Genomic DNA, 13,879 nt, shown 5'->3' with positions numbered 1-13,879 from the left:
TGAAACTGGATTGGCTGGATTAAACACTTTGTACTCCTCAGCCGAAGTGATTATATCGGCTAAGGAGTGGTCGGCTAGTAAGCATAGTTTAACCAGCCAAAACCGAAATAACAGTTGGAGTAAATAGAAGACATTACAAGTGCAAGCATATGAATCAGAAACCGGAATAAGAGTCCAACAAAATTTTCATTCATCAAAAAGCAAGTACAAGAGGACATAGCCCGGTTACAAAAAAAAAGGTAACAAAAAAGGAAAAAAATCAGGAAAAAAGTTCTTCAATTTCGGCGTCAAAAGCCGCGTCACCAGTGACTTGAAGACCAGTTTCAAGAGGAAGTTCACTCTCGGTTGCCAGGATGCTTTCGGTTGGAACCACGGTTTCATTTGGCTGTTCGATAGGTAGGTCCTCTACCATGGGCTCCAACCGAAGTGACGGGTCTGCACTAACAACCGGAATGTCTTCGGGAGCAGAGGAGTCATCAAAATCGGAGTCTTCCAGAAACTCTTGTTGCAAGGCATCCGCATACTCCGCAAGGGACTTCGGTATAAAGTAAGTTGGAGGGTTGAAGACCTCGGTCTGCTGATCATGACCGAGCTTCTCAACAGCCGCCCTCCAGCCGCACTTGAAGAATAGTTCCTTGGCAGCGTCGCATTGTTTAACATAGGCATCTTCTGCCTTCTTGTAACCTTGCTTGTACCCCTCCTTTTCGGCTTCCTCCGCGCTCTTTTTTAGTTGAGTTATTTCGGTGTCTTTTCTCTTCTCAAGCTTCACCAACTCCCGCAGATACTTGTCCTTCATAGCGATGGCGGCTTTCTGCTTCTCCGCTTCAGCCGAATTAACCAGATCGGCAAGTCGGCCGTTCTCTGCTTGCATCTCGGCCATTTTCTTTTTAGCTTCTTCTAGCTCGGCCACCTTTGCCTCGGCTTCCGCCATTGCCTGCCTTGTGGTTTTTCTAAGCTCTTGGACTTTCTTGTAAGTGATGTTGTTCTTCTGTAAGGCCTGACAAAACGAAGACTTCTCTTAAGCCGAAGTAAAAGTTAGAAATCAGACAGAAAAAAAACTGACAGAGCTACTTACCAAAATCATGGACTTCGATGCGGACCGGATCGACTTCATTTCGGTGTTTAGCTGCTTTAAGTGGTGCTCCATATCTTTTGGGAGGAACACACTCTTGGCCAAGTTGAATGCCAACAAATGATCTTTTTTAGCAACAACCGAATCGGAAACTTTGATATCTCGGTCGTTGAAGGTTAGCTTCGGAGACCAATTGGAAGGTTCAGCTTGGTCGGTTTGCTCTGGTTGAAGGATAGGTGGAGGACTCTGGGGGATGGATTCAACCTCATCGATAAGTTGTTGTTCGGTTGATGTAGATCGGGCGCGTTTGGAAGGGCGAGAGGAAGAAGGCCGTTGTGAAGGGAGGGCCACAACGGCAGGCTGCGTTTCAATAATTGGTGGTACTTCGGCCCTGGTTGTTGCAGTCAGAAGGGCCCTAACTCTGCTTTTCTTTGCCATCTCTTCTTCAGCAGTTAATGGGACAAGTCGTATTTCGGGCAAGTTTGGGTCCGGTTCTGGTGCTTCCTCAAGAAGGAAATCGGCCACTCGGGCCTTTCGACGACCGCTATATCGGTAGGTCGGTTCAAAGCTTAGAAGCTTGGCCCAACTTCTTTCTTTAATCCGTAGTGCGGCTCGGAGTGTGTTCAGATGTGGGTAACTATAGTAGGAAGCAAGATGGGCCAAGTCTGCAAAAAATATATGACTGTTAGATCGGTCATGACGCCTGAAACCGAAGTAAAAGAAAGACATGCATAAAACTGAAGTAACTTTACCAGGTTCTCCTTTCTTCCAGTTAATACTTCGGCCTAGGATTTGGGCTTGGTGATCCTCAAAATTGCCCGATACCCAGAAGAAGTCATCGTCATTAACATCCTTATCCGGGGTATCTTTTATTATCTTTTCTCTACGTCGGCGTATCCTAAGGTAATAAACCCAGCCATCATCTTTGGAACCTATGGAGTACTGGTGGAAGATTTCGGCTAAACCGAGGTTCAAGCCTGCTTGGCGGTTTAGCTCGGCAATACCCATTATTATCCGGTATGTATTGGTGGATAGCTGGGTTGGGCATAGTCTGGTTTGCCTAAAAAATTCGCAAATTAAAGGCTGGACCGAGAACCTTAGTCCGGTTTCTATAATAGATAAAACAGTAAAGGGGACAAAGCCTTGGTTGTTCCACGGAATGGTTTCCTTTTTGGCTAGGGTAAGGTGTACATCATTTGGAATGCCATAATCCCTTCGGAATTCGGCCATGCCACCTGGGGTATCTACCAGATACCTATACTTACCCATTTGTGGTATAAATTATTAATAAGTTATCTCGGTCGGAAGATTGGACTCAAGTAGCTCGGTTGAGCACAAGAAGGAATGCCTGGGCAACCTAAGTCTGCAAAGTAGAAAACAAAGGGGTTAAGCACAGATCATAGGACCGTGCTACAAATTAAAAACAAGGTAAAAATGCCCTATTTCGGCTTTAAGGGCAGGTGATATCTCGGTTTGGCAAAAGGTTTGGTAAGCTCGGTTTGAGCAAGTTGCTTATTAGACCGGTTCGCCATCTAGGGGCGGCTTTCTTAGTTCGGTCTAAAAACTAAGAGAGCTGGCTTAGCCCTAGGGCCTAAATCGGTTGACCTATGTGTTTTGTTACTTCGGTTGAGCCTCTAGGGGCAGCTTTCGGAGTCTGATATAGAAACCGAGAAAGCTGGCTTAGCCCCAAAGGCTTAGCTCGGTTAATGACTGAGGTTCCTGGTTTATTGAGTTCATACTTCGTTCGGTGATCTTATTTCGGCTAAATTGAATCGGAAATTTATTTTTCAAAGCTACTGTCATCTTACAAGTTCTAGTTCGGTTAATTGTCTAAGATGATCTACCGCTGTAGCACAAAAACAGTATCCTAGTTCGGTTGGGGCAAGATTTTGGATCAGAAACTAATTTTCTACAGAATAGTTCATACACATACATGAGTTCTACTGAGAGTTCAGAAGTAAAACAGAAAGCGAAGAACATGTTTTGCAAAAACACATTAAACCAAATACATAGAACAGATACGAAAGCAAAACGAAGGAAGGAAAATGAGTTTACTTACCAAGATTGAAGAAGAGGGAACTGAAGATGTGATGACGGCAGCAAGATCAGTCTTCAGAAGCAACGAAAGAGCAGCAAGAACACAAGGTAGAGAGAGAAGAAAGGGAATGATAGAGTGGTTAATCCAAAGGTGAATGGTTCAAGTATGAAAAAAGTGTTTTGTGAAATGAGAGAAAGGGAAAAGAAAAGGGAAGAAGCGGTAACTGTTCAAAAATTACGAAACACGAAGACGGCGTTGACAGCTGCCTTCTACGAATGGGGGCATGCCACGTGTATACGGAAAGGGAAGCGTTACAGTCGTGATTGAAGAGACGTTTTGACCGGACAAAGTGAAGCCCGAAATAAAATTAGCTCGGTTGGAGAGCCCGAGGGTTTTTAGCTCGGCTGGAAAGGCTTAATAAACTCTAGCTCGGCCAGTAGACTAGTAATCCCAATCATGTTGCGCAGATGGAATTAAGGGGCAATTGAGAGGGTAATTTTTGGGAAAAATTGGGCCAAGCTGCGAGTTGGGCTTTGAGGCCCAAAGTGCGAAGGACTAAGTAAAAAGGCCGTAATGGTTACTCCGGCCCAGGAGAGCAAGGTTACTCCGGCCTAGGAGAAACAAAGTTACTCCGGCCCAGGGAGGCAAAATTACTTCGGCTCAGGAATTATAAAGTTACTTCGGTTAAAGGGTTGTAAATGTACTTCGGGTCCGGGAGCAACTTGGAGTTAGACCGGCCTTGAAGTTATGTCGGCCTTAGAGGTGTACCGGTCAGGGAGTTATACTGGTCGAGAGTCGTTGGTTCGGTCCAAACACACCATAGGTTGAACAGATGAGAAACCGATATAAGGAAGAGTAAAGGGAAGGGCTGAACTAAGGATAGTTTGGCTTACTTTGTGGCTCAGCATAGCCAGTTTTACTTCGGTCAAATGGTAGTTCGGCCATGGAGAAAACCATCCCACTTGGTTTAAGCAGTGGGGGGTGTAAAAGGATAAGCATTATCCTTTAGGAGTATGAATCCTAGGAGGACTCTGCATGGAGAAATAAAAGTCCTACTAGGATTATGCCACTCGAAACCTATAAAAGCTCACAAGCATCACCTTGGAGGAGGTAATTGAACACAATTCTTTCTGAGAACATAAAACTTTGTCTATTTGTCAAGCTTACTGACTTAGGCATCGGAGAGGTTTTCGGCACTCACCCGCCGGCTAGCTCACGTTTGTGTTTTCAGGTGATAAAGCGACGTCGTACGGAAGAGCGTGGACTTGGTCAACAGGATTATACGAGGAGAATTATTTCCTCCCCGTACAGCACCTAATTGGTTTTTCAAAAGTGCTACGTAAACAATATCACATAATACGCTGGAGTTATCCAATTGCGTACAAAGATTCAATTAGTAAACTATAAATTGCAAAGTTGAACTCATGATCTCCCTTTTGAAACTAAATCTTCAAGAGAGTCATAGTGACCAACTAAGTTCGGCTTTATTAGTTTTGTAAATTGCAACATGATAAACAAGAAATTATTAAATTAGTATTTGGTCATTAATCAAATCATGTACCTAGAACTGATCATAATATGCACGTAATACATGAGGCAAACTAATCTTATTAACGAGAGATCCGTGCCAATCACAACACTACTTGCATATATATAATATTATTAGAAAAATCTCGTTCCACCAAAATTTTTATACAAAATTTATTTTCAAATTATATGGAAATGACAAATTGGCAAATTATATTTATAATAGCAGGTTTTGTGTTTTTAAATAAACTTTTCATAATGAGACACATTATTCTATATGTTATTGTGTATAATTTTTTTATTTGTATAATACGTACACGTATTATTATTTTTAAAATTTAGCAATTTTCTTAGTGTTCATGTTCGTCACTAATAGCAAACTACAGTACTGCGTAGCCGAAAACAGGTCGGTATGAGGAAGTTTCTTCTGACCAAGAACGAGGTCTATAAATAAACAACCTAGCTAGCTGCAAAATCAAACATCTGAAACTTCAAAAAGAGCCTCCTTTTATTCCTAAACAGACACTACAAAAACATTTTCTGTTTTAGGAAACCCTTTCAAATGGAGAAAGTAGTAGCATCTCCTCGTCAAATCCAACCCCCAACTTATGGAAACTTGATAACCATTCTTAGCATTGACGGAGGTGGCATTCGAGGAATCATTCCGGCCACTATCCTTACTTACCTTGAGTCCCAACTTCAGGTATATCCTCAATCGTTAATCAATAATTTTATGTATTTAAAAAAATATTTGAATATATATATATATGTAACAGATTCATTCGGATTGTGTTTGAATTTACACAACACACTCTACTTTATAAAAAAAAATGGGTATGAGATTTTTTGTTCCTATTTTCTATTCTAACTCTAGTCTAGCACATCGTCACAATTTAAATTTTATGCAATTTTTTTAGTAAAGAAATATTTAAAACTTATTCTTCAAATTAAATTTAGATGATGTGGTAGTACCATAGAAATTTCAAACCGAAAATGGGGGCAAATGATCCAAGTTGAAAAAAAGGGATATTTATCAATAAATCTCATTTTATAAATAAGTATTTTAATTAGTCTCAAATTTTTTTATTGATTTGTTAAGTGTTATTAGTAGAGAGTTTCTTTCTGTGTGGTTCTATTTTTATTTTGGTAGTGTTTTGGTGGGCAACTATGCCCTTTTATTAATGTGACATGTATGATGTGATACTCCCATTTGACAAGTATTAATGTGATACTCTAAAAAAATTAAAAACTCATTAGTATATTTTTTCCAAATGTGACAACGTGAGGAGTATAATATGATAATTCAAAACTTTTATTCTAAAAAAGCTAAATACTTCTTAGTGTACTTTTTTCAAATAGAACAACGTGACACTCCAAAAAAAATAATAAAAACTCTTTAGTATACTTTTCTCAAACGCGACAACGTGGCGGTTATAATGTAACACTAAAAAAAAAAAAATTTCTTAGTATACTTTTTCTAAAAGTGACAACGTGACAAATATGATGTGACACTCTAAAAAAATTAAAAACTCCTTAGTGTATTTTTTCTAAACGTGACATGTGACATTTTAACGTGGCGGCGGGTATGATATGACAATTTAAAAAAATTAAAAAAATTTTAGTGTACTTTTTCAAATGTGACACTCCAACGTGACGGTTATGATAGAACACTAAAAATTTTTTAGTATACTTTTTTTAAATGTGATACTCCAATGTGGGTAAATGAGTCATTATACATTCAAAAAGACTAAATGGATCACAAGAAAAAATATGAGACTATACGCATTATAAGTCTAAAATATGAGACTTATTGATCAATTTTTTTTTTTAAAAAAATAATATTTATTATAAAATTCATAATCATGGTTTTTTTTTGGGTACCGAGCGGGACTTTGATGAGTCCGGATCTTCTCCAGCTGTTCTCTCCAACTCTTGCTCCTGTCAACGGATAAGATTCGGCTACGTCATCCATAGCAAAATTTATGTCTCAGATTAACTAAAAAAAAAACAAAAAAACAAAAGTTAAATTTCATTCAACACATAGCACACAGCACATCTCACATAGAGTCCCACACACTGTCCCACGTCACTCACCCCCCCCGAGCAAGGATCCTCGGCCGCCGTTTTCGGCAGCCGTTCCATCAGCCCCCCAAAACGACGTCGTTTTGGGGATTTTTTCATTTTTTTTCTTTTCTTCTTCCTCGTTGAGCTCGACAGAACCAGAGGGGAGGGGAGGGGAGGGGAAGGAGAGAGAGGGGGAGGGGAGGGGAAGAAGAGCCGCCGGTGGGCCGGACTGGAGGGGGCCATAACCAGTGGGGGAGGAGGAGGAGGCGGAGGCGGAGGCGGAGGAGACGGCGGTGCGGCGGTGCTGCGACGGCCGGCGGCGAGGCGACGAGCTGCGACGGCGACGATCGGACCTCCCCCTCCCTCCTCCCTCTTCTCCCCCTCCCCTCCCCTTCGGTTTTGGATCATCGAAGAGAGAGAGAGAAAACAAGAAGGAAGAAGAAGAAAGAAAAAAAAAAAAAAAAAGCCCCCAAAACGAGCTGCCGGGTAAGGCGGCCGATGATCCAAATTCCCCCCCCCCTTTTCTCTCTCTCTCCCCTAAAAAAAAATTAAATTTTTTTTTAATCTTTTTAATTTTATTTTCATAATATATATATAATTTTTAATATAAAATTTTAATTTTATAAAATTAATATCATTGAATATATACCTTTAAAATGAGACTAATATATTAAATTATTATTTTTTAAATATAAAAATTAATTTAATAAAATACACACACAAAAATCATATATTTTTGAAATTCTCAAAAATAATCTTCATTTCAAAAAAAAAAATCATATGAAAAAAATCATATGAATTTTTAATATGGCCCTTTTGGGTAGTGGGTTATAATCTACTTCATTTCTCATAAAAAAGCTGCTTATAAGCAACTTTTAACCAGAAAGTTGATTATAATCATCTTCCCAAAATAGCCCAAATTCATTTGTGTGTTTATTTCATCAAATTAATTTTTATATGATTTTTTTTAAAAAAATATTTTCATATGATTTTTTTTTATTTTCATAAATAATTTTTTTTTTATTTTCATGAATGAAGATTATTTTTGAAAATTTGAAAAATATATGATTTTTGTGTGTTTATTTCATCAAATTAATTTTTCTATTTAAAAAATAATAATTTCAAAACATAACTAAACATAGTAATTACTTTTTATTTGTTTTAATTTTTTATTAAATATATTTAATATTAGTCTCATTTTAAAGGTATATTTTCAATGATATTAATTTTATAAAATTAAAATTTTATATTAAAAATTATATATATTATGAAAATAAAATTAAAAGGATTAAAATAGTTTTTTTTTAATTTTTTATTAGGAGAGAGAGTGAGTGATTGAGTGAGTGGTGGATTTGACATAGCACAGTGTGTCAGATGTGCTGTGTTGAATGAAATTCAACTTTTTTTTTATTTATTTTTTATTTTTTTTAAGTTAATCTGAGTTATTGGTTTTTGTTATGGGTGATGTGGACGAATCTTGTCTGTTGATTGGAGCGAGAGATGGAGAGAAGGGCCGGTGAGGATTCAAACTCGACTTTGATATTATCAAATAAATTATGTGGATTGAAAAGAAGTGTGTTGGATTCATATTAACTTTTATGTAACTTTGAAGTGCATGATACATGATTTTAAAATGTTAAATTTAACAGCTAGAATGCAAAGTCAACTACTGAACTTCCATATTATAAAACTCTTTGAGACTTACTAGGATGTTATAACCTGGCGGCGAGTTTATATTCCATTGTCATGGATCATGAAAACATTTTTTATGATGCCTCATCACAAAGAAGATAAATGTTATGTATGTTACTACAGAAAATTATTCAATAAATTAATTCACCATATACGATGTGGACTTATATTTTTTTTCTCCCCTCTCAAAAAAAAAAAAAAAAAAAAAACACCATGTAAGAGCAGTAAGTACAAAACAAGTAACCTACAAATATATCAATAACAAATTATCGATGTGGACTTACATATTACTAATCGAAATAATGCAATCTTGGATCAATTAGGAGCTTGATGGGGAAGATGCAAGACTTGCAGATTATTTTGATGTGATTGCTGGAACAAGCACCGGTGGCCTTGTAACTGCTATGTTAACTGCTCCAAATGAAAACAATCGTCCTCTCTTTGCTGCCAAAGATATCAAGAATTTCTATCTTGAGCACTCCCCCAAGATTTTCCCACAAGAGAGGTACAACTTGAGTGTTAACATTGCCACTTCAAAACTTCATTAATCTAGGCCACGTTTAATTCACAAACAATATTAAGAGCGTATTATAACCTTTTGCAACGAAGACTTTGGCCCGAATAAGTTGTCTCACCTCTCTCAGGACAAAGAAAATGCAAGATAGAAAGAACCTCGAGATATTTTATCTCAGATAACAAAATTTGAATAAACACAGAATAGTTTTATTCCGATATAAAATAGTTCTACCACGCCCCCTCATTTCAACTTATTTTGGTTTCAATGGCAGGGGACCATTCGGATCAATCATAAACATGTTGAAACTATTAACTGGACCAAAGTACAATGGAAAATATCTTCATGGGATTATAAGGGAAAAATTGGGAGAGACACTATTGCATCAAACCTTGACAAACGTTGTCATTCCAACATTTGATATCAAGCATTTGCAGCCAACTATTTTCTCCACTTATGAGGCCTCTGTCTCTATCTCTCGCTCTCCATAATTTTTTTTTTTTAAATTTTAATTAATGTCTTATTGTCGTGTACTTGTAAACAATTTTCAAATACTTAGGATTGTAAAGTTAATTAGGCATTAATGATTGTGTATTTCCAACCCTTTTCAGGTGCAAAAATCACCATATTTGAATGCTCGATTGTCTGATATTTGCATCAGCACATCTGCGGCTCCAACTTATCTTCCAGCATACAACTTCAAAAACCAAGACAGTGAAGGAAATGTTAAAGAATTCAATCTTATCGATGGTGGTGTTGCTGCAAATAATCCGGTATGATTATTATCAAAATTGATTTTCTTTTAGCTATAGCACACTACTAGCTTATCGAATGAACTCAATATAATGAATCATTGAACTAAATTAATTTCATGGATTTGTTTAGATATTAATAGCTTGTTAATTTTTCAGGCATTAGTTGCCATAAGCCAAGTGACAAAGCAGATATTTCATGAAAATCCAGATTTCTTTCCAATAAAGCCCATGGATTATGGTCGCTTTCTGGTGATATCGATAGGCACTGGATCGGCAAAGGTGGAAAAGAAGTACAATGCTAAAATGGCAGCCAAATGGAGTGTTTTGGGTTGGTTACTTCATGGTAGTTCCACTCCATTAGTCGATGTATTTACTCAAGCAAGTGCCGATATGATTGATTTCCATATTTCTATTGTTTTCCAAGCTCTTCATTCTGAAGATAATTATCTCCGTATTCAGGTAAGGCATAAAAAAAATTATTTAGTAAACTCAAAATATCATGGTGACATACTTTGGTTTATCCCCCCTCCCATCCTCTTCAGTTTACAATACATATTACTGAATTATTTATTAGCAGGAAGATACATTAACGGGGACCGATGCTTCGGTTGATGTGTCTACGAAAGAGAACTTGGAGAAACTTGTCAAAATTGGAGAAAGCCTATTGAAGAAGCCAATTTCAAAAGTAAACTTGGAGATTAATCTCTCCAAGCCAATCGAAAATGGTGGCACGAATGAAGATGCTTTGAAAAAGTAACAATTTTACATAAATGCTAATTGTTTTAAATTAATGTTTTATTTGTTTTGATAATTTTTTTTTTATCAAAACTAATTTTTTCATATTTTCTAGCATTTTGCAAAATTTTGTATAAAAACAAATGCATATTTTTCATGTCTTACTAATTTTACCATACTACCATCATTTTCACCACCCTACCACCATTAGTATATTAATTTTTAAGTCACAACTAAATATTAATAAAATGAATTATTCGTTTTTTTAAGATTAATTTTATGAAAATATTTTCCCGTGAAACAAACATTTTGTAAATAAAATTCTTTTTACCAATATGAATAATAATCAAATTGCTGATTACACTTTTGACAGGTTTGCAAAAATACTTTCGGATGAAAGGAAGCTTCGAGAATTAAAGACTAATGAATTGACCACAGCTTCTTCCATGCCAAAGGATCATTAGCCATACAATTTATTTAAAGGAACAAACAAACAAAGCCTAACAAAAAAGCTATTGTTTGGGCATGCCAAAGGATCTTTAGCCATACAATTTATTTAAAGGAACAAACAAGAAAGCCTGACAAAAAAAGTTATTGTTTGGGCACGCCTCTAGTGTACTATATTAGAACGATTTGTTTTAAATAAAGCCATGTGGTCTGTCGTATGATGAATGCTTTTTATAAGAGAAATAGAAGCATCATCGCCCTATTTTAGAGATGTGGAAATATTCAAAAATAATTTAAAGTTGTGTTTGGTAGAGTTTTATAAATATGATTTGAGAGTATGAGTTGTATTTTGAGTTTATAAGTTGTGAAATTATGATTTGAGTGTAGAAAATTTGTTTGGTTATGGTTTTTGAATAGAGTGTTGAATTGAGTTTTGAATTGTATGTGGAATTGAGTTTTGAAAGTTTGATGTGACATGTGAAATAAAAAAATTTGTTTGGTGATTGATGATGCTGCTAGCTCTTGATGGAACGGGTCGGATTGATCCACGCCTCCCAAACCGTTGTTCGATTGCTGGGCCCACGGAGAAACTTGCACAAGAGTTCAACGGGGAACGGGAGTCCCCCAGTGAACCCTCCGACGAGCAAGTTAGAGAAGAGAGTGATGGAATGTAGAGATAGGATGGTGATAAAGAATTTAACCTTTTTTTTGGTCTTAGAAGCCTGCTTATACCCTTTACTCATCATTTCCTTTACTCATCATTTCCTTGTCCACTCTAACCTGTCATGTTGGCCGAAAGCCTACGTTTTAACTTGCCTTGTTCATGGTGAAGCCGTTTTCCCTCGACATGAAGAGGTTATCACATTAAATGCGGTAGGGGACCTCATTAATGGTTGATGTGTGGTGCAATAACTCTGCAGGATCTTTGTCTACCTACGTGGCTGGTTTTTTTGTTGGCAAGTGTTTAAGTATCATTGGTCCCTGGTGCAACGTTGGGTTCCAGCAATGTTGGGCTGTAGTGTTTGAGTTATGCATTGGGCTCTAAGTGGTGGGCCAAAAGCCCTTATGGGCCCAGCTATGTCAGTAGTCCCCCATTCCCAAGTGCAACTTCAGTCTAACGAAGGGAATAAGAAAGAAGACGAGGGTTGCGAGGGGTCGCTGGAGAGAAAAACAACTGTGAGGTGGGCCGACTGCGATGGCCAACTAGGAAAAGGGTCCACTGCGAAGGGTGGCCGAGTGAAAGGGTCGACTGAGAGGTGGGCCGACCGCGAAGGGTGACCGAGTGAGAGGGTCGACTGAGAGGTGGGCCAACCACGAAGGGTGACCAAGTGAGATGACCGACTGCGAGGAGGGCCGACCGTGAAAGGTGACAGAGTAAGAAGATCGACTGCGAGGAGGACCGACCACGAAGGGTGATCGAGGGGGAAGACCGACTGCGAGGAAGGTCGACCGTGAAGCGTGCCCGAGTAGGAAGTTCGACTGCGAGGAGGGCTGACCGCAAAGGGTGACCGAGTGGGAAGACCGACTGTGAGGAGGGCCAACCGCGAAGGGTGACCGAGTGAGAAGTGGAAATGGCGGCACGTAGGGCTCGAGGCGCGGTGTGGCACGTGATGATATGAAGTGGAATAAACAGGAAAGGAGAAGAGAGTAGTGGATCGTGGTCGTACACGTGGCACGATCCCGTAATAAGGGAAGTGATGCGTTAGCAGGAAATGAAGGGGTAGGCTAATATAGGGCGTTGAAGAGGCGAGGGCAGAAATTTTCAAAAATTTTCAAACTGGCGAAACTTAATCTTGACCCTTGAAATATAGGCAAACCGTGGGCATTTGGAGTTATTCGCTTTACCTACCTTATCTCAAAAAACCAACACATCCCTGAAGTGAACTCATTTGTCTCGTGTGACATGCCTCTATAACACTTTGCGAACTTTCTTGTGCCAGCGTTCGAAGCAATACGTAGACACGTAGGAGGGATGACCCGAGATGAAGTGCCAGCCGCAAGGCTTGAATCGTTGAGAGACGACGACGCGGTGGAGTTGGCGGAACCATATCGAGTGGAGTGAAGGGAGAAGAGGGGAGCTGGTCAAGCGGCACAGGCTCGTCCGATGACGATGCTAAGCCAATTAGCCAAGTGGAGCCGGACCACTAGCATACCAAGGCCGACAAGTCCACGTTTACGGCTGTAGACACTCCATTTTTGACCGACCTTAAGACTCAGACGTCACCGATTGAGCGCTCGGTGATGTTGTATATTGTGCTCGTTCAGAAGTTTTAGAGTCTCGGCTGCGAGCCTTGCCTCCGGACTTCCGGACTCTTTTGTGCTTTGCCTCGGTTTGCGAACCAGGCTCTGTTTTCTCTATTTTCTCTTCTCAAAGGGAGGGAGAGGTCTCGTAGATCATCTCTCAGTGGTCGTAGGCTACGTTTCGTGGTCGTAGGCCATTTTGCCCGTTTGGAGCCCGGTTTCCGATTTTTCGGAGTCGTTGGCCGTGTGCCTCGGTTCGGGACCGCTTAACCACCTCCGTTTGCCTCAGTTTTTGGCATACATCTTATTTTCTCCCTTTTGAGGGACATTGTGGTCTGAGAGACCAACTTTGTGGTCGGACACCACTTTCGGTGCCTAACAGCCCACTTTCGGGGCCCCAAACTGCGTGTTTTGGCTCCTGAACCTTCATTTTACATTTTTGGGCTCCGACCCAAACTTGAGACAGTCATATTTTGAGGTCCTTTTCATGTTTGATTAAGGACCTTTTGCTATTTGAGATCTCCTCCTATCACTTGCTTCTTTAACGCTCTTTTAGGCCTATTTTTGCGCGGTATTTTAGGCTTACTTGTGAGCTGTTTCGGACTTGGTCATAAACTACAAAGTGTCTTGTTTTGAGCCCCTATTCAACTTTGTTGAAGGACTCTCGGTCATTTGGGTCTAACAGCTACCACTTGCCTTTATATCCCATTTTTTGGCCTTTTTGGAGGGAAATTTGGATTGTTTTCCCTCCATTTTTCCCCCCATTTTCCCCCCATTTTTGCCTATATATCAGC

The 13,879-nt window shown here is 39.1% G+C and overlaps 1 protein-coding gene across 1 annotated transcript in view; it reads left to right on the top strand.

Moving 5' to 3' along the window:
- The window catches only part of LOC114268825 (patatin-like protein 2), a 30,045-nt gene extending 18,843 nt beyond the window's left edge, over window positions 1-11,202 (top strand). The window contains exons 2-9 of the mRNA XM_082918790.1: window positions 5,187-5,340; window positions 8,489-8,497; window positions 8,720-8,898; window positions 9,182-9,374; window positions 9,519-9,680; window positions 9,819-10,121; window positions 10,240-10,415; window positions 10,771-11,202. Coding sequence (XP_082774916.1) covers window positions 5,187-5,340; window positions 8,489-8,497; window positions 8,720-8,898; window positions 9,182-9,374; window positions 9,519-9,680; window positions 9,819-10,121; window positions 10,240-10,415; window positions 10,771-10,861 — 1,267 coding nt within the window. The 3' untranslated portion in view covers window positions 10,862-11,202. The remainder of the gene's footprint in view (window positions 1-5,186; window positions 5,341-8,488; window positions 8,498-8,719; window positions 8,899-9,181; window positions 9,375-9,518; window positions 9,681-9,818; window positions 10,122-10,239; window positions 10,416-10,770) is intronic.
- Window positions 11,203-13,879: the final 2,677 nt, after the last annotated feature.

The sequence above is a fragment of the Camellia sinensis genome, chromosome 3, assembly GCF_055761805.1.
Source record: "Camellia sinensis isolate YWXY chromosome 3, ASM5576180v1, whole genome shotgun sequence".
Lineage (NCBI taxonomy): Eukaryota > Viridiplantae > Streptophyta > Magnoliopsida > Ericales > Theaceae > Camellia > Camellia sinensis.
This window is presented reverse-complemented; position numbering and strand designations above follow the sequence as displayed.